The sequence below is a fragment of the Beta vulgaris genome, chromosome 1, assembly GCF_026745355.1.
Source record: "Beta vulgaris subsp. vulgaris cultivar EL10 chromosome 1, EL10.2, whole genome shotgun sequence".
Taxonomy (NCBI): Eukaryota; Viridiplantae; Streptophyta; class Magnoliopsida; order Caryophyllales; family Amaranthaceae; genus Beta; species Beta vulgaris.
The window spans coordinates 28,425,256-28,446,698 of NC_079202.1; the positions used below are offsets into that span (position 1 = coordinate 28,425,256).

General features: G+C 36.4%; 1 protein-coding gene across 6 annotated transcripts in view; it reads right to left on the minus strand.

The window, feature by feature from the left end:
• Positions 1-6,430: 6,430 nt before the first annotated feature.
• The window catches only part of LOC104884427 (hypothetical protein), a 36,336-nt gene continuing 21,323 nt past the window's right edge, over positions 6,431-21,443 (minus strand). For 3 of the 6 annotated variants that reach the window (XR_008968397.1, XR_008968399.1, XR_007274567.2), the window contains 13 exons: positions 18,692-18,806; positions 18,549-18,598; positions 18,332-18,410; positions 17,438-17,488; positions 16,481-16,622; positions 16,307-16,351; positions 14,671-14,799; positions 13,678-13,776; positions 13,212-13,253; positions 12,952-13,101; positions 11,288-11,407; positions 10,182-10,381; positions 6,431-6,629 (listed from right to left, as the gene is read on the minus strand). Coding sequence is in view for 2 of the 6 variants with exons in the window: in XM_048644931.2 (XP_048500888.1) it covers positions 10,277-10,381; positions 11,288-11,407; positions 12,952-13,101; positions 13,212-13,253; positions 13,678-13,776; positions 14,671-14,799; positions 16,307-16,351; positions 16,481-16,622; positions 17,438-17,488; positions 18,332-18,410; positions 18,549-18,598; positions 18,692-18,806 (1,127 nt within the window). In the remaining 4 variants the exon portion in view is untranslated. Of the gene's footprint in view, positions 6,630-10,181; positions 10,382-10,528; positions 11,138-11,287; positions 11,408-12,951; positions 13,102-13,211; positions 13,254-13,677; positions 13,777-14,670; positions 14,800-16,306; positions 16,352-16,480; positions 16,623-17,437; positions 17,489-18,331; positions 18,411-18,548; positions 18,599-18,691; positions 18,807-21,443 lie in introns of those variants that run through there. The other 3 variants (XM_048644931.2, XR_008968398.1, XM_057392937.1) reach the window with 3 other exon arrangements.

Consider the following 21,443-nt stretch of genomic DNA (forward strand, 5'->3'; position numbering starts at 1 on the left):
CTCTTTAAATTTGGGCTTAAAATCTTTTATATTGATAGATAAAACTTGCATTCTTAAAACAGTTTTGGGCTAAGCTCTTTGGATCCCTCTCCACTTCATTTGACCAATTAACACAACGGTATTATCATCATCGAGTACTTAATTAGGGAGACATGATTATGTGTCCACAGATACAAAGGGGTGTTTAAGTAACACCACAAATTTTCGCTCATACTTTCTTTAGGTGACATTTCTGTCAGACGATATTTCCGCTATCGCTATTCCTTTAATAAATTGTTCTATTTTCATTATATTGTTTTTAAAAAGGACGGACTGTTACAGTTCGTGCGAAATTGAAAAGAGAAAAATGAGATGGTACGCTGCAAGGCTAGGCTTGTAGCCAGAGGTTTCTCCTAGAGACCTGGAATTGAGTATGAGGAAACATACTCACCAGTCACCACTGGTAGATGCCACGACACCGAGATTTCTCATTATAGTTAGTCTGCATGCAAATGACTAGAAATGCACCTCATGAATATTGTGACATCATGTCTCTATCTATGGGTCACTTGACAACATGAGAGTCCTAAAAGGGCCTTAACTACTTGAAGCATTGAGGTCAAAACCTTGGAATCTACATTTATTTAATAAAATCGAAAAATTACTTTACGGTTTAACACAATTGGAAGGATGTTGTATAACAGTCTTAGTTCTCTTAATGAAGGCTATAAGAACGACCAAATTTATCCATGTGTCTTCATCAAACAAATCGAAAATAGCTTTGTTATAATGGTCGTATATATTGATAACTTAAACATCTTTGGAACACCCCATGAAATCAAACATAATGCTAAATAAGGGATGAAGGAATTTGAGATGAAGATCTCACAAAGACCAGATATTGCCTTGGGTTACAATAGGAACACCTAAAGGATGAGGATCCTTGTTCACCAATCCAGTTATGCCTATTTAGTGCTGAAAAGGTTCTACAAGGACAAATCACACGCATTGAATTCACCTACGATTGTTCCTTGCTTCAAAATCGATGAAGGTCCTTCCACCCTCGAGACAAAGGGATTTACTCGGTCCTGAAGTAACATACCTAGGTAATTAACCTAAGTGGTATCAAAGCCTTAATGTATATAGCCATCAATAGTAGACCAGACATTGTTTTCTATAAATATGTTTCCCCATTATAGTGTGCCTGATGATAATACATACCATCATCCTAATTGTTTCAAAGAGCTAAAATCTAAAATCGTTTGCCGCTCGATGTGCCCTTATAAGGTACAAGATTTCAGGCTCACTTTTAAAAGCCTAATTAATTATTCATGATAATTAATTATATTTTTATTTAGTTTTAATTAAATATTTTATATTAAATGATTTCATAAAAGTAAGATTCCTATCATTCTAGAAAGACAATATTCTTTTGAATTGATAATCTTTCATAAAAGATATTCTAAATTGATTATTTAAAGATAAAACAAAAATCTAGCCAAACCGAAATTTTGCGTTTGACGCACAAGCGTCGATGCTGACTCAAGCAATTTACGAAATCGAAGGATGGAAAAAACCCTGTGCTAATGCATGCCACGAAGGCGTACGCTGGGCGCACGAACTATGCGTGACTGAGTGAAGTGCACGCTTTGTGATTAGAGCGGACACTCTGTACGTCCAGCACACATTGTCTTTTTTCGCGGCTCGGTTATTGAACCCTTGATTTTTGGTTTGCCTATGAATACTTCTATTTTTGTAACATCTTTTGACCTAATATTCACCCTATTTTCTCTCTACTCTCAAGTATTAAACACTCCTAAATACTCAAACACACTTTAAATTCCATTATTTTCTTGCAAGCTTCAAGGATTGCTCTTCTGCAAGTTGTTATGTTTTTAGGCTAAGGTGTTTCTGGTATAGTCCCGAGGATCCTTTCAATTACTAAATTCCTATTTATTCATTTGAGTTAGTAACTTATTATCCATGATGTAGATCTTTGAGAATTTCACACTTTGTATATTTTAATCTATGAGAATTATTTGATTGTTGTCTTGTTGCTTTCCTCACCTTTAATATGTTTATTTTTGTCCGGATGCCTAGTAAAATAATCTTGACAATTGGTTTATGATCTCGTTAATATGGTTGCTTAATGAACATGTGACAAAAATCAGTCTTTCCGCGCTTAATAAACCGACTTAGATTAATTTTTAAGGTACATGAAATCAATAGTGTTTGGATGTTTATTTACATAAAGATAGTTTGTGAATCATGTTTGAAAGAGGCCAATAATGTGCGAATGTGATTCATGATCATACTCGTTTCTTCATCCTTAAACTTAATTTTTATTTCATTGACCAAATATGAAGTCATGATGGGGAAAATATACATTGGATAAATTCCTTTCACTTGACCATTTCAATTTTCAAAATATCCAATTCGATTTATGAGTATTCCTTCAAAGTTGGCAAATTCTTTCTGTTTTCAAAACATTTTGAAAATTGAAACCATGAAGTAGTTAACTTCACGTTTATACAACATAGGACAAAAATATGCATACAATTAGCTAGATACAGCTCTGAACCTACAAACACATATTGCGATGGAGTAAAACACTGTCTCCGTTATCTACGTGGGACAACGAATATGAGATTATCCTATTTAAGAGACAAAAATCCTATCCTTGTAGGATATGCTAATGCAGGCTACTTGTCAATCCTAGTCAAGGCAAAATCGCCAATGGGTTACCTTTTCAGCTATGATAATTCAATAATATCTTGGAAGTCAACAAAACAAACTCTAATAGCTACTTCATTAAATGAAGCTTAATTAATCGCTTAATCGCATTTTATGAAGCTGGTAGAGAATGTGTATAGTTGAGATCTTTGACTCATTACATACTCAATGAAAGTGGTATAAATAAACATAAGGTCCAACTATCATCCATGAAGATACTACGTGCACAAATTAAAGGCTCCATGAATGGTGACAGAACAAATACATCAATCCTAAATTCTTTTTTCACACATGATTTGGAAATGGAACAATCAATGTCATACAAGTTTAATAGGCAACAATTTAGCCGACCTACTCAAGAAGGCATTACCAGCCAAGAATTCCAAGAGTTTGTATACCTGGATGATATGCAACGCCTTGGAGATACACATTAAATTAAAGGGGCTCAATTTGTTTTGTACACTTTTTTACTTCATTCAAGTTTTTATCCCTTAGGGTATTTCTTAATAAGGTTTTAACGAGGCAAAAGAAATTATATAGGTATATTAGAACCAAACTGCACTCTTTTTCCTTTATTATTTTTATCGTCTTCGAATTTTTGGATTTCTTAACAAGAATAATACAAACTTTTGCTCATTCTCTCGCAATAATACAAACTTTTGATTATTTTTTAATAATACAAACTTTTGATCAAAATTCCTCTAGTAAGGCAATACCGGTTTTTAACTTGTTGTGGAAGGTAACAAGCGAAGGTGGTTCAGGTGGGTGGAGGGTTGGGGGATGAGGGAGAAAGAAGAAAGATCAATTTGTAATTTTTTTTTTGACTTTTTTTACCGGTTACAAGTCAACTTGACCTACTGAAAGAATTTTGATATAAAGTTTGTATTATTAAATTATAATCAACAGTTTGTATGATTGCGAGAGAATGGACAAAAATTTGTATTATTATAGTTAAAAAATCCTATTTCAAATTTAAAGTTCTTAATAAGGCAGTTGTCACCTCAAAATTTACATTTTAGAATCCCTACAAGGGGGAGTGTTATAATATAATATGTACACAGTGCATGAATTTAAAGTTATTGTCGGCCAAAAACCATAGGGTGGATTAGACCTCTCAGAACAGGTTGCAACCATACATTGACATGATATATCACGGGGTGAATTATTCACTCTACACTATATATACCACACTTTCGTAGTAGACAATATACACAACTACAACTGAATCTTGCTTGAATCTTACTATATTATAATACTAGTTTTTGACTCGTGTACAAATACACGGGATGTTTTATGTAGATATAATATGGACCCGTGGTTGCATGTTACTTATTAAGTAGTTGTTTTTATTCCAAATTTATTGACTCCATAATTATAAGAATCCATGCATTTAAAGTTGAAAGAATATAAAATGTAAAATTATATTTCACAATATTTGTTACGACATTTTAAATTTTAAAATCATATAATTGGGACATATAAATTTATAAATACGTAAATGAAACAAAAAATACATCAAAATGCACGGTAAGTTTTTGTTTTATAAATTTAAGATTTTAAGATGTTTCTCATAAAATCATGGTTTGAATTAGGTCGTGATTTAAAAGTTTTACAATTATATCGTGTATTAAGAATATATTTTAAAACGGCTTATGACCTATGTATTCAGTGATTGATGTAGCTAATGTCATTGTGAAACATGTATCCAACTTTTCTTTTAAAATAAAGTTAACTAAAAAGTTTTTTCCCCGCTGATTGTTTTATTTAGTGGCTCATATAAAATCACAATTTGCACCACTACTGACACTCAATCATGCAACCATTTTCGATCCCCCTTTTCATAGTATCGCTCTACCCCTCTGTCTTGGGTTTTAATAAATCAAATTTGGTGTTAAACTATTAAAACAATAATGTACCTCGCTATTGTGGAATTTTTATGGATCTTATGCCATGATAAAAAAAAATGTATATTAATCCCGCCTTTACAAAATAAGATTTTTTGAAGAAATTATCTTAAGTACTTACGGCTGCAACAATATTGTCGTTGGCTCTCACCATGGCAGAAAACACGCCTATGTATGGTTTTATAAAATTGATGATTTCGAAGTTCAAATTGTAAAAGATAAATCCATATAAGTTTGAAAAAGAAAATGTAAAATTTATTTATAGCACACCCATGTACAACTTTTCTAAAGCATGGGTCATAGTTAGTAGGAAATCAATGGTTGAATAATTATTTAGTGAAGCACATACATGATTACTTGATTCATTCTTTTAAATTGTTCTCTTTTCTTTCTTATAGTCTTGAATACATACATTTGATTTATAAATGTTTTAGTTATACCTAACAAATGAATATATATATGCCGTAAAGGAGTACAAGGAGGTTATGGCCAAGGCGCAGAGTGTTGATGAGGTGATCGCAGAGACCACTACTTATCGTAACCTTATCATCGACAACTGGAAGGCTTCCAAGGAGGGGAGGATCTTCCTCGAAGACTCCTCCCTAAAGGCTTCCGAGGTTGGTTATGCTGAGGCCCTCAGGAAGTTCAGGTTATTCTCGAGAGGATATCTCTTGGCCTTCCTTGGAAGGAAGTGGAGGATGACGTTTCTCAGGTGAAGGTTGAAACACCTCAAGGGGAGGAGGACATTGATACACCCAAGAACGAGGACCAGGTCTCAGCTACCGGTAACCTCGACGGCTGATACCTCCTCCCCAGTTCTTGCAATGTTCTCCCCACTTTTTCTTGTGTTCGCCCCACTTCTTCCTCTATTCGAGCCTCCTAACAGGGTTAATGAAGGCTCCCCTCGACGGCTTCTTTATTTTTAAGCATATATTTTCATCTTAGGCTTGTAACTTAGTTCGATTTGTACTTGTATCTCCTTTGATTAATGAAATAAAGTTTGGATTTCGATACTAAAATGTTGTCGTCTTTATTTTTTGTCCTTGAAATTAAATGTTACCACACTTGCAAACTCGATGGTTCAAAGCTCAATTCTCATTATTAGGAAACTCTGAAAACCAACTTACAAGAATTGGCTTATAGTACGCTAAGATGCGACATACATATTTTGTTATGCCTCTAATTTCGATGGGAAAAACATAGACATAGAATTTGCAAAATTTATCAGCGTTCTAAAGTCGAGGCAACTCACGACCCTCTTGATGTACGAGGCAGTAAGTGCCTGGTCAGACTATCTTGGTAATTTTGTAGGTACCTTCCCAATTTCGCTAAAGCTTATCAAGTTAAGGTTCTCTACATGTTGCCTCGAACTTCCTTAGGACCCGTTGTTGACATAGAATGGTTGATGCTTAATATGTCGGTTAAAGAGCCTTGTGAGTTTGAGTTTGTAGGAGATAGCCTTGAGAAGAGCGTTGCCTCGAGTTTCAAGGACAAAGTCGAGATTGACTCGGTTTTCTTCTTCATTGCAGCTATGGTCGTAGAAGGTAATCCTCGACGAGTAGTACAACTTCACTCCCGTACACCAAGTTGAATGGTGTCTGTCATGTGGCTTCTTTAACCGTTGTCCTTGTAGACCATAGGATCCCAAACACGTCATTAATCCACGAACCTTTCACTCCCTCGAGCATTGTTTTTAATCCTTTTAATACCACCTTATTAGTTGTCTCTACTTGTCCATTGGTCTGGGGTCGACTGTAACGCCCTGTAATTTATATAATTCTAGTAAAAGAACATTAAATGCCAGTACCAGGATCGAACCAAATATTACATCTTTATTTATTATAAGATAATATAGAGTTTACAGGACATTACTGTCGTATTTCTAATAATAGAAATACAAGGCGAAAACAAAAAACATGATACTAATATTATAAAACACAAGCTAACAACATATAGTATATTAATCCTAATATTTTATATTCCTCACTATTTGCCCATTTTCATTACTGGTACCTGAAAACAAAACATTTATAACCGTCAACCCAAAAGGATCCAGTACATTCTCAATACCACGTAAAAACACCTTGCAGATAATTATATAAAATAATCAGTTATGATTGTATAAAATCATTTGGTTTAGTCTCTCCGACAAATCTCGTGTGCACACCCCCTACAATGACGTACGTCACTCCGGATAAAGGCCCTCATGATACTTCCGTGTGCACACCCCTACAATGACGTACGTCACTCCATATGTAATTTATTCCTCCAACACAAACCACAAACCTCCATTTTATAATAACATCTTTCCTCCACCATAGACCTCCATTTTATAGTAACATCTTTATATAACATCATTATTACCACATATGATAATATTTTTAGAATCACCTTGGGTATAAACTATAATGTGATGAATACCATTTGCACTATCAACACATTACTTGCAAATCACAATATACCTTTACTATTAAAGCAAAACTATTACTGATTGTTTATCTAAAAATTGTACATATTAACTTTTCTCTGGTACTCTTACATCCTTTCTATTTATTTATATTTTGAGATGTATTGTATAGTTTGCATTCCTACATGCTTTTATAGGGGATTGATCTTGGTTTAAGGAGTGATGATTATTATTAATTACAAAGTCAACCATGATTTGCTTGTGCTTTTGCTTCACGTAAATTATGTGGATTCGTATGGTTGATTTTATCAAAACCATAATGCAAGAATATACCACCAATGGCCAAGTGTCATTAATTTGTTTAATCCGAAACCCACAAATATTGTATCCTACATATTCTCTGAAAATGGGTAGCGATTGTCAGTCTTAAGTAACGTCATTAGTGACGATTCTAAAAATTAAATAACGTTAGTCATTAGGTTAACCATTTATAAGTTTGGAGCACTATAGGTTTATGTGTTACTTACTAAAAATCTCACTAGATATATTTATAAGCTCGTAAACTAGTAATTGATAATTTTATTAATCTGACCCTTAAAGTACTTTATAAACTATAATGTTAATATAAATGATATATGTATGCACATATAATTTGCTCTGAGCAAATGCAAAAAGCCAAGGAAACCTAAAATAATCATATAAACGACAAAATAATGTATATAAGATCTTAGGGACTAGTTTATCTTATAACAATACTTTAACCTTCAATCCCTTACTAATATTTATAATAAATATTTTTTCCATGGTTATTACATCAACTTACACCTGAGAACCTGGTCTTGATGCCAAATCAAGAGCAGTATTCCCTCGTTGACCCGCTGTTAAATTGTCGCCCATTGTCTAATATGAGAACTCGAAAGACCCAAAATCTTGTGATTAGATTCCGCTAGATGAACTGTTGGACTTGTTTGTCAGTGATGGAGGCTAGTGGCTCGGCATCGACCAACTTGGTGAAATAGGTGGTGGCTATCAGGAGGACCCTTCGTTGTCCAGACGTTGGGGGGAAGGGCCCCAACAGATCCATGCCCCCACATCTCAAAGGGCAACGAAGCTTGAATAGTTCTCGAGGGGTTGGCTGCTTGATGGGGTAAGTTTATGCATGCATTTGGCACTCTTTGCATTTCCGGACTAAGCTCGAAGCATCTTCTTTTAGGTTAGGCCAGTAATACCCAGCTCGAAGGGCTTTTACAGCAATGGTTCTTGCTCCCTGATGGCTCTCATATGCTCCCTAATGTATTTCTCGAAGCACATAGGTTCCCTCTTGGGGGGTCAGTCATCGAAGAAGAGGGTGGGTTAAAGATTTCTTATAGAGTTGGTCGTTGTGATAAAGGAACCATCGAGCTTGCTTCCTCACTTTCTTAGCCTCTAGCTCGTCATGGGGTAAAACGACATCTCTTATGTACGACATTATCTTGTCTATCTAGGTGGGACTCTCGTCGAGGTTTGCTATCCCTCTGTTGATGCTTGGTGCCTTGAGAACTTCCCACATTATGGGCTTAGGGGACAAGTCCTCTATGAAGCTAGCCAACCTTGATAGTGCATCCGCTTACTGCCAGGGATGTGTATGATGGTGAAGTGAGCAGTTGTGTTACTTCTTCCTTCATCTTCTTCACATTTTCATATTGTCCTCCTTGGCTTCGAATTCCCCCGTCACTTGTCGTACGATGAGCTGGGAATTCGAATGAGTCTTGATTTTTCAAGCCCCTACGATTTTATACAATTGCAGACCGAGTAGAGGAGCCTCATATTCGACTTCATTATTCGAGGCAGTCAAGTCTGACTTGACTGCATACTCAGTTTTGGTCTTGAGGATCAAGGACTAGTAGTCCAGGGCGGTAGACGGCTTTTGACGACGACCCATCGACGAATATTTCCCATGGGTGCCCTCTTCAGTGGGATCGGGTCTTGAGGTGCATTCAGCGATGAAGTGTGCCAGGCCTGAGCTTTGATGGCTCGACGAGGCTCAAACTCTATCCCGAAGTCCGATAGCTAGTCTCCCCCTCCTGCCTCGAGCGTGCTCGACACTCGTTTAAGACGTGTCGAGTGTCTCGGGTGCCATTTCTGAGGGACTACTCGTTGCTGACGTGACGAGCGTCCCCCCCTTCCAGTGGGAGGTCAAGTCGAGACCTAGGGATCTAGTCGAGAGTTGTTGAGCTCAACTGCTTGAGGAGCTTGTGTGTTTGGTTGTGGGTTGTGCCCATTCTGACCCATAACTATTCTAAGGGATAGGAGGTCATGTACCTCCACTCTGTTCTCAAGGTTGTACACGAGGTCCTTGAGGCTTCGCCCGATAGATAACAGGGTTGGGACTTAGTTGTTCGTGTCTAGGGACCTCGACACGAGGTAGTACGATCCTCTCTCGAGGCTACCTAGGATTAACGACACTAGTTGCTTCTCAAGGCTCAACCTCCTCGAGGATGTGATGGTGTCTCTATGAGAGTATAGGGGCCCTGTGAGGGTCTGTTGTTTCATCTGCTACCTCGGGGGGAGGGGACCTCCCTCGAGGCGGTGAATTTGGGGGTTGTTGGCCTCGACGCGTTCTTCGAGTATTGGCCATGTCTTTTAGTTTTGGCTATCCCTACAAGCGACACCAACTGTTTCGGGTGAAAAAAAAAACTTGTGAGATAAGGGGACCAGTCAAGGGTGTAGGTCGAGGACCATTGAGGGAGGCCACATGCTTAATGAGTACTGCGAGACCTACAAAAACAAGAGTTAGACTATCTCGGGGGTGTTCCCGAGATCTCCCCTCTGAGGCTGAAGTCAGTGATGGAAGTCAGTGATGGAACTCGGCGGTTAGTATTGAGTGGTTGGTCTGGAATTGCTTACGTCAATAAATGGGGAATTGTTTCCTATTTAGAGCCGTTGGGATGTGTGAAAGGCACCTGTCAGGCTGGACCAATGGGCCAGAGCCTTTAGTCTTTAGAGCGCAGCGGGGTAGTATCGTAATTTCACCGTGACTTGGGGCCTAAAAATATATTCGCCCCAAACAAAAATGACATGGCGTTTATGAATGTGAGCTTGACATATAGAAATTTGTATCCAAATATATATATTTTTTCAAATTTATAAGAGTTTGTTCCTGTGCAAATTACACATACCTCATTTTTAGGTCCTTTTTTTTTTTAACCAATACTTCATGTGGTACAAAAATCTCACTTCCAATCATTGCATAGAGAAGTAGACCTGCAAGTAGTTAAAGCAGATATCTACGAACTGTTCTTGCAGCAATGCGTGTCAACAATCTTGAAAGCACCTCCGATGGCAAATTGTAAAGCTGCTGCCGTTGTTCCGATGGAAGCTGGAAATTTTAGTTGTCATAGAAGATAGAATGCATTAAGTTCACATATAGCATAAGGAAAACAAGTACTTGAAAACTAACAAATTATGAAAATGTTCATGCATCACATAAGGTGGGCGAAAAAATGTGCAAGTGAAAATGTAGGTCTACATAATCTATCAAAAGGAAGTAGAACAAGAAATAATCGGCACACGTTTAAGCATTTGTCTTCGTTCCAAATAAAGAGAAAACACTAAACTGTCTTTGAGTACATCTATTTATTATGCATAAACAACCCCTAATTGTTGATCAGCAACGGTAAGTATTCGCCAGGATCGAACAAAATTGATATTTCTGTAATTAAAGGTACAAGCCTACGACAAATGTTCAAAGTTCAAAGTTCAAAGTTGATGAGTCCCATCATACTGCTACTGCAGTCTTTGTTTAGGAAGTTAACGTATGGTGAAAGTTTATAATAGCAATGAGAAATTGTTGGGCATAGGGGACGGCGGGACGCTAAGCCTACGTATATGACGTTCATTCTCCAGAACCTTGGAGGGGCATACCACATTTTAGTCTTACGGCAATACTGTCATTTCTGGTCTTGTGAAGATGAAATACAGGAATAGAGATATCAGAGAAACTTTCTGTTAGATTGTCCTTTCACCTAAATTATCTTGGCAAACCAATATCAACATATAACCCATCAATTGCTCCTTGTCTTTCAGCCTTTCTAGGTTTCAGAAGTCTCAATGCTTCTATTCTAGTGTTAATGTCCTGCATATCCATGAAAGCAAGATGAGTGCTATCTTTTGCATCATTCACCAACTTCTTGGTCCCCATACTTGGTTGTAATTGTTTTGACACTTACAAAAAGGTGGTCCAGCCATCTTATATTTAAATGGGAAAAAATCAATCATTCCTTACCTCATTTACAAATGTAACAATTGGCTGGATTTCTCGAGTAGACGGAAGCTGATTAAGAAACTGGTATAAGTCCACCGCTGATGACCTCTTATTCTCAGAGTTATTGATCTTTTCAGTTTCCTGCAGTATAACCAGCATGAGCGTACTTTATTTCATGCAGGTATGTTGAGCATATCACAAAAGGACATAGTTCAAATGTATATCTAATGACTACAATGATAAAATCTGTTCCTTCTACAAGATATATGATTCATTTTTTGCTTCAGCCTGAATTCATGAGTAATTTAATAGTGAGTAGTAGAGTAGAGAGTAGAGACACTATCGATTAGAGATCAGATAGATGACACCCTAGCCATTTGTGCAAGATAGATATAAGTATATAACTCCTCTTCGTAATAATGAGGAATATAAAGTAGGACCAGTGATCCTTGCATATCCTGAACAGCCTGATTGGTGGCTGCTCATAAATGGTAGTACAGTAATGAATGTCAATTAAATTTTGTTTCTCATGCCAATGGCCCTGGTAATGGAAATACAACCTCAAATATGTGATCCTCTTCACAAATTTCTATCACACCACTAAAAGCCACCTCTATGGAAAATGATTTTCCATGAAAAACAATTGTAAGTTAGTTCTCTTCTGTTTGGTTCTTTACATGAGAACTCAGAAAAAAATGAAAATGGAGGGGGGGAGAATAAAGAGAAAGAAGAAAGTAAAGAACACAAAGGAAAATGTTCTACATCCTCAGATGAACAATTTTCTAGCCTTCGAAATATTATTTTCCACCTACAAACAAACAGCTAGAATGGGAAAACTAATTTTTTAGAGAATTGCTTTCCTCCTATTTAAACACTCGTCTAAAGTAGAAATGTATGGTAATGAAAATTCAATGAGCATATAGATGTAGTTGGGAATTGACAAGCAATACCATAGACATCGAGATGGAACTTTCTTCACAAAATTTACCAATAGATTCATTACTATTACCACCTACCAGATGGTCCAGACGTGTAGACTGCACACACTTACAGCAAGCAGCAATGAGTGACAAGTTGGTCTAGTTGGAGGGCCACTTGGACATTACTATCATCTTCACATTGCTTATCAGGGTTTACCACCTACACTAACTTTGATATAATGTGTGCTTAACAGTAAACTCAGAGTTCACACATCTGGAATATAGGTACAGACTCACTAACTAGTATATTGATATATTATTCAACTATATAATTTAGTAGATATTTATTTTTTAAAGTTGTTTGTTTGTGATTTAATGTAACAACCCCATGTGTGAGGATAAAATGCGCCGGAAGAACTTATGTTGGTCATTGAGGAGAGTTGTTGGCTCTGGATGCACATTGGTGATGATAATACTCGACTCGGTATGAGTCGGGTGTTACATTTAAAACCAAAGAGCTGGCCTTGTCAAAATAAAATAAAAAAATTATTCAATGGGATTCCAACCTGGCAAACCAACTTTGCTTGAATAGTAACAAGGACAAGTCCATTGAAGGAAAGATATGCTAGCGCTCACATATGAAAGAACTTGTCATCACAACTGATCATGGCGACTGCTTCCAAAATCTTTTGCTCTTAGCACGTTCATGATTGTTGTTTGCCTTAAGTGTGATAATATATAAATAAAAGATGTAGATGTACTTACTGCTCCAGAATCCTGTAGCCCTGACACCAATAGCACAAGGCGACGAAAGTTCCTCAAATTGACAACATCCTCATCAGTCATGGGAAATGATAGAAATGGAACAGAAAAGGGAATTGAGTTCATAGTAGCTATCCCCAATGCATCTAAACCCTGTACTTCAAAACAAGCAATCAGACAAACGCTGCATTTCAACCCCTCCCCCCCCCCCAAAAAAAAAAAAAAAAAAGTTTGCTTTCACCAGACATCTATGGATACCTCACCTTAGCAGTTTCTTCAAGGAATATATTCCGAACAAGAGAACCCTGGAAGATAGCAATTCAAGAATTAAGACTAGTATAAATGGCCCCTATTTTTCAATTCTCTATTATAAAAATCTGACAAAGAAAAAGAGGACATCTACAAGAAACAGAACATCTTATCGAAGCCTAAACAAGATACCCGCCCCCAAGACATAAGACAAAATTATTGTTTTTCCCAATATGTGCTCTGTCCCTTTTCTTCTATCTTGCATTTTGTGAAATGCTCCCCTTTAGTTCTTTAACCATTAGTAGCCGAAATCAATATAGTAAGAGAAGAGTGCTGTTGTTATAAGACATAAGATTAAACATGCAGCACATACTGATACTACCAAGCTGCTCTGTGAAAGACACAAGCCATGCCTCAATGTTCCAAATTTATGTGAAGCACACATTAGGTAAAGCACATGATTCCTGCAATTCATCATACCTGCTCCACTAATGTGAAAGACAAAATATCCTTGGCAGCAAACTTTTTGTCAAATTCATCCTGCTGCACTAGGGCCTTGTCTAGTCTAGCACGAAGCATCTGTCATGAGTCATCCAAGGACATTAGTAACATGGACAAGGTACAGACAAGATTTTTTTTTTTTTTTGACGAAATAAGAGATCCATTATCCACTACATCAAATATTGTATATGATTATCACTTGTATACACTTGAAGGTACGCCTAAAAGCTAATACCATAGTATGACTAAGAACAAAGAACCTCATTTGTGTGACGCATGTGGTCCATAAAAATAGCAGAGCATCGAATTTGAATAATCATCCATTCTCACGTGAATAGGCCATCACCAGAACTGTTTCCATTGACAGTCTCAGGTAGCCAGTATCTATGAGGCGTAGACCTCCCACGAGGTAACAGAGCAAAGGTTTTCTTGGACCGGACGGAAATGGCTTTCAGTGCAAAGGCAGAAGGGAGACTGCCAACCGCTTAGAGTAAGGAAACATATTAGATTTTTCGAGAATTGCGAAATCATTTGGATACTACTATACTACTATCCTCATTGTGCATATCTTAATCAATTGAATCGCTTCATTGAGGAAACCTTTGTGGAGCTTTTATAGATAAATTTACAGGTATCGTTTCATCCCACAAGCAGAGCTTCTCCAATTCAATGAATTTTTTCTTGAAAATCATTGAAAAAAGTTTGGTATTGCTTAGTACTTCTATTAGTAACCCAAGTTTCCAGAATGTTTTCAATGATAGCAATTAGAGAGGTCCATCACAGTCTAATTAACTTTGAACATTAATACAAAGCACCACAGTTCCCCCAATTCAGCAGATATTCTACAAAACTAGATTTTGAACATGCCATATATAATTCCATTTAAAAACAACAGAAGCATGTGTTCGAAGTAGGATTTAAATCTTTAAACTACTCTACGCAGGCTGAAATTTGATTAATCTTGCATGAAACCTGCTTTCTCCAGTTATGTCTCCTTGAAATCACATAGGAAGCCTGGATTCTCCATTTTTTACTCCTGATACTCACATAGAAAACCTGCAAATTCTCCAAATCAGCAGGCCAGGCAGCATCACTCTGCTCCTAATAGTTTTCCAGTGCTGATTCCATCAGAAAACAGCAATTGACAATAATAACATTGGCTATTATTACGTACTCTCTCCATCTCCTATTAGTTGTAGCTCCTTCATAATAAGGTGTGTCCCACTGTTATCCATCTCATTAAATAAAGTATAGTCAGCCAATAATTTACACTATGCTTACACTCTCAGTCGGCTATCCTCTCCCCATTATTAGCCTATTAGCAAACCACACTTATATTTGTGAAAAGTGAAACAGGTTGAGCATTATTTTTTTATTAAACGCCTCAAAACCAGTTTGATAGGATAATGCCAAAGTGAAGACTCATGAATCTATTCCTCTATATTTATTTGCTAAATGGATAGTACTTTTGGCATGATAACGAAGTTGATGTATCTCAATTTTGAAGAACCTCAATACTAACTTGACTTCTTAAAAAGGGTACAATAAGTTAAACCTCACCAATATAATGCTAAGAACTGATATAAGGGGGGAGGGTAATTTAGATACTATCTTCATTGGTTAGCTTGGGGAGTAAGCTAGGTAGTGTATTAAGGAAAATACTCTATATATAGGGATAATTAGAGAGAGAAAAGCATCGGGAAAATTAATAAGTTTAGAGAGAGAAATTGTTACTTGGGAGAGCTCCAACCTCATTGGCAAGGTTGTAATTAATGTTAAACATCAATACAATCATATCTTAGTAGTTTTCTATTAATTTCTTCATTAATCCTTCTTCTTAATTCCTCTAGTTCTACTGTTCTACTGAGAAATTAGCTAAGAATCATCTTGGTTCTTAGCATATAACAGTTTCTTAATCTATTGAAGGGGCGCACATACATGGGTTATGAAGAGAGAGAGAGAGAGAGAGATTGGAGGGACCCGGGTCTCATAGGTTAAGTGGGTTGGGTGGGATAATATCTAGTTAAGGTAATATAGACATTTATTTGTGGATGGAGGGAGTCTATGATCAGATGATACATGATAGAGGGTCTTCTTGATTTTAATGTTTACATCTATTCTCTACACTTTTCTTTTAACATACAAACATTGCTTTATTCACAGGAAAGTGAGCATATATATTTTTTCAATTTCACAAGTGTGGCCCAACCTGACTAAAGGTTCATAGCAGTTACTGGGCCACTGGCCCCCAAATCCCACAGACCCCAATCCATCCCACCCCCAATACCAATTGTGCCAATGCGCTGCGGAGTTGCCAACCAACGGAGAGGGAGAGACGGAAATTGATCACTGATCTTTAATGCAGAAACTGGCCTGCTATTATCATTGACTCAAACCCAAAGGTAAACAAACAAATCTGTATATGTCTATTAACTTGAAAAAACAGAATCAAAATTTAATAAATTGAGAAAATATTTTTTTTCCATTGAACATGTATAACCATATAAATTGTATCTTAAGTTGCCCCAAGATAAAACTAATACAAGGGCAGCAGAAAATAAGATTCGGAGAGCAGAGCCACAAAGAGGGTGCAGAGCAGAATTCTCACCTCACTTAGTAGTGACTCTAAACGGTCAATTCTGAAGACACCATCCTAAGAAGACAAAAGAAACATAAGAACTATGAATGCACACAGCATGCAGTCATGATATAAAGTAAATCAGCAACAAACAGCACAAGAGTCAGAAAAAAATTATTTAAAGCAAAATCACACACTATCTACCTTGTAAAGAAGAGATTGCAAAGATGACTTTAACTTTGGTGAACTACCCATTAAGACCTTTCTGGCAATCCACGGGTATGTACTACCCAAAACCTTGTAATCAGGATTAAAGCTAATAGCAATACCCTCCAGGACAGCCAGACTGAAATGCAAAAGATAAATATACAATTAAAGAGAGTCAGACACTGTGCCAGGCTTCCAATATTATTTAATTGCACAATAAACATAAATATTTCAGCCTCCCTCCATTGTTAATTATGATTTTCAGGAGCAGCTCATCAGGCATTAATGATGTGGGATGCACAAACTGATATAGAGCTACAAAACTTCAGAAGAACTGGTGCCCACTAAGGGCCAATATATCAAACATCCAGTCAAATCTGTTATTTAACATGACCCTTATCTTGGCTCCAAAGCAGCCACTATAAGCCAAATCCAAGTGTCTAGGAAGAGTATTTGGATTATTAACTTTCTGTTAATGTTTACTTAGCTCAATAATAGCCTACGAAACAAATACATACGCCGACTTTATATTATGAGATAACTAGTTAGTCTACTGCCTACGAATTCTTAATGAGACTCTAATTACATAACATCCAGATATGGTGACACTAGCTTTTCGATGTTTCGGTATTTTTAATCTCATCTTCCACTCTTAACGGCCTTTATACATATCTCATTAGATCCCTGTGAATTCCCTGACACAACAACTGCGAATTCCCTACAAAACAACTGGCAATCTGGCATAGTATAATCATTATCGAATTTCCTTGAACCTGCAAAATCCAGTATCACAAGCGTACTTATCTGCATGCACTTACATACTGCAAAGACTCTTAAAAAAGTTTACCAGAGGAATTGAATGTAACTTTTAGTAGCAAGTATTTCAACCATTAATAATGGCAACAAGCATAAGATGCACAAAAGATCTGCATTTTTCTAAGGATTAGCATATACCTCCGTATGACAAGGGAAAAGTATGAGGGTATCTGAAATTTAAATTTATACCTGAAATGAACCATATATGTACATCATTAGAACTTTATCTTGCAGACAAATTCTATATCTACAGAGCAGATTCAGATAGTTGTAATTCATCAAGCAGCACTAGACACTTTTCTCGTTCCCCCCATGGAGGCATGAGTAAACATGGATGTGTTTTTTGTAATCTTTCATGAACAGAAGCTTCCAAACATATTGAGTAGGCCAAAGTACTGTCTAATCACTGATAATACAAATTTAGAGACTAGAAATCACATCTAACAAATATAACTTGTTGCATATCCCAAAAATGAGTACAGTTCATATTACACATCACAAGCTTGCAATTTGGCGAAAGACACAACGTAAACACTATTTCATAACAGTAACTAATGTTTCATTTGCATCTTTGTTCTGATTATTGGTTCATTATAAATAAAAAACCAGCAGATTTCTGAGAAAAAAGCTTGTTCCTGTTGGGTATTTCTACGGTTTCAATCTATTTTGTAGAGTTAAAACCCAGGTTCTGCATTTTGAATTTTGTGCTTTCCTTGTTTTTTGGATTTGAGCATGCAATTTGTACAAGATAAAATATTGTGATGACTTCTTCAATTCTAAGCATTCTATCGCATTGGGGTATATCTCCTTGTCGTTCTAATTCTTTCCTTTTTTTCAAAATTTAAGGGAGAAATGATCTTAACAATCTTTCATCACAACTATTCTAACAGGTAATAAATTATGAGGTATGGTGGCTACATGTCCTTCCCCTTGAGCTAATCCATCTCACACTTCATAAGTTTCTTAAATTGAAATACCAAGATGCCATTCTTCATATATAAGCAACCAATGTATAGGTAAAAAGAGCATTACATGGTGAATCCTAAATCGCCTAAAAAGTCCCCAAAACTTAAATTGCGAACTCCTTGAGCAACCGCATTCTGGAAGACACCTGAAGAGGGAAATTTTCAGCATGAACAATGTCAGCAACCTCAGGATGCAGCCAGGCCACCAGAATATCTAAGCAGAAAAAGGGATAAAACTGGAACCTGCTAATTTCCTTAATTTAAGTTGTGCAAGACAAACAAACCTGTTAATGCCTTTGTGACAGCATCTTTCTCAGCAGTCGGAGGAAGAAGCCTGCCAAGACCAACTGCATATTATGAATGGAATTCTCTTCGACATTATTATTAGAAAAAAAAACACAGCAGGAAAAATACTTAAGAAAGATACCCAAGGGTAACAAAATCCCTAGCCAATGCTTCAAAGTCCCGGTTTACAAGATGAAGGCAAGCTTCAATGAATCCATCACGTAGTTCTTCATTGAATTCACCCATCATGCCAAAATCTGGAAGTGAAAAGACATCAAATTATAACAAACTTGAATACTTGATACTACTCAAACTCCTTATTACTCTCTAACTTCGTAGGCGCCAAAGCCTTTCTGATAAACAAAAAATTTGTAGGGTTCAAATCAATTTATATGCAACATTATATGATACATTTCCCATCTTTTCCTTTTGGTTCCATTATCGATCATCTACTCTTACAGTTCTCTCTCTCCTCGCAATTCTCAAGCCGTATTTTTATAACAGACGTGAGGAAAAAACAAATAATTGAATGTAAAACAATAAAGCAGACAGCAAATTTACGGTTCACCAATTTGGCTACGACCACGGGTAGAGAGAGAATATTTTTATTGATGATGATGATATGAGGGAAAAAACAGAGTTACAGATGTTATATATGCTATATTCGTCAAATAAACGATATTAGGTTAAATAGGAATTTGACCCGGCTAATAACACTTAACAAATCACACGACGAATAATTCCAATCACACGACGAATAATTCCGCGCGAGTCGCGGCGCTGGCCGCGAGTCGCGGTCAGCTCTCGACGATCGTCCGCGAGTCGTGTTTTTTGTAGATACCCCGAATATAACATATTCGAGGCATACTTTCACAAATCTCTAGCTTGACTTGAATTCTCTCACAATAAACCAGAAAACAGATGCATTTATCACAACTGCCAGAATCTCCCTACAACCAGATTTGTCCCAAAAGACAACAGCCAAATTAGTCCCTAAGGACCACAGACTTGCCCGAAGAGGGCAACTAACAATCACGAACATTGAGTAAGTCCAAAAAATGTTGAAACTTACTCTGCGGAATCGGCTTGGTGAACATATTAGCAGGATTATCAGCAGTTCCTACCTTCTTCACCTTAATTCTAGTCTCACTCCTCAGGAAATGATATCTCACATCAATATGCTTAGTCCTCTCATGATGGACTTGATCCTTGGCTAAGCATATTGCACTCAGACTGTCACAATACACGATCGTGATGTAGACTAAGATCACTAACTACTCCTTTCAGCCGTATCCCCTCTTTAGGGGCTGCTGTCAACGTCATTTACTGTGCTTCAGTAGTAGACAAAGTAACTGTAGCCTCCAAAGTTGCCTTGCAGCTAACGACAGAACCACCAAGAGTAAAAACATAACTAGTCATTGACCTCCTACTGTCAGCATCTCCAGCATAATCAGAATCAGAATAACCAGTGTCTACTAGACACTACTAGACACTGAGTATCATCCCCATAAATAAGACCAATGTCAGATGTACTTCTAAGGTAACGAAAAATCCTCTTGACTGCCTGTCAGTGCTCCCTACCAGTGTAATACCCGGAAATTCTTAAAACTCCTAAGTAATTATTTTCTCCAAATTATGAAATTCATGATTTTATCCATATCAAATTATAATTATTATTTTAATATTACATTTATTACTTAGTATACTGTATATATATATGTACTTGAATTATTATTTTTATTTTATTTTTGGAAATCTAAATTTCGAAAATAATAATAATATTAATAAAAAAAAATCTGTTATGAAGCAAACATCTTGCAAAGAGATTGTTTCCAAAGAAATTTTCGTCAGTTTTATCAAGCAAATCTGTCAAATTGATTTCTCAATCAATTATCACCCAAAATTTTCTCTCAATCAATTTCTAACCTTCCTCCTTTGGTTCAATCAAATCTTTCCTTCCCTCTTGAATTGTTCCTCTCTCCCTCTACTAGTACTATAAATAGCGGACTTCTACACCTCTTTCTAGCATAATTTTCGCTTCAAAATTTCAGTAGGTGAGAAACCCATTTATGAAGCACCATGTTCTGTTAAACAAAATCAGAGAAAAAACAAAAAGAAAGGGTTGTTATTGTACCGCCGCGGCGACCAGTTGATTGGTCGGCTGACCACCTTATGTCTTCTTCTTCTTTCTTCTTTCTTCTTTTCTCTAGTGTCACTTTTCATTTCTTGGAAGGAACTGGGTTCAGTTCTTTCATTTCCTCCTTTTACTATTTGTAACATTTCTTAATTGTTTTTCCTTTTCTTTTTCAAACCTATTTCTTGTTTTATCACGTGAAACTGGATAACTAAGAAGTTGATAAGTTTTCTTTTTGTCTTTTTTGCAGACTTCCTTTTCTTTTTATTTATTTATTATTATTTATCATTTTCTTTCTTTAGTTTTTTTGAAACTAAACCCTTATACTACTTTTTTAGTTCATTTACTTACTATTGTAGACGGAGATTTTGTAGAAGGAGCTTTTTAGGGGTGACTTTATTATTCGTATCTACGCTACTCGAGGTAATTTCGATGTTCATCGTACTCTATTTCCCGTTGCAAAACGGTTATCTGTGTGATTGTATGATTATGTGGTTATGTATGTAACAAATAATTTATAGACTAATATTATGAATTTCTGAGTTAGTAATTACTAATATAAAAGTATGATTCTCATAATACTATGAAACTGGAATATGTTATTATAATTTTGGTAATAGTATAAATTTGTTATAATCATGTGATTCTTTTGAAACTAAAGTATTAGTATGTGAATATTCTTGTAGAGAACATATATGACTAGAGTATGTTCTATGTTAAAAGAGCGTGTGGAATTGTATGGTTATCAACTTGAGAACTT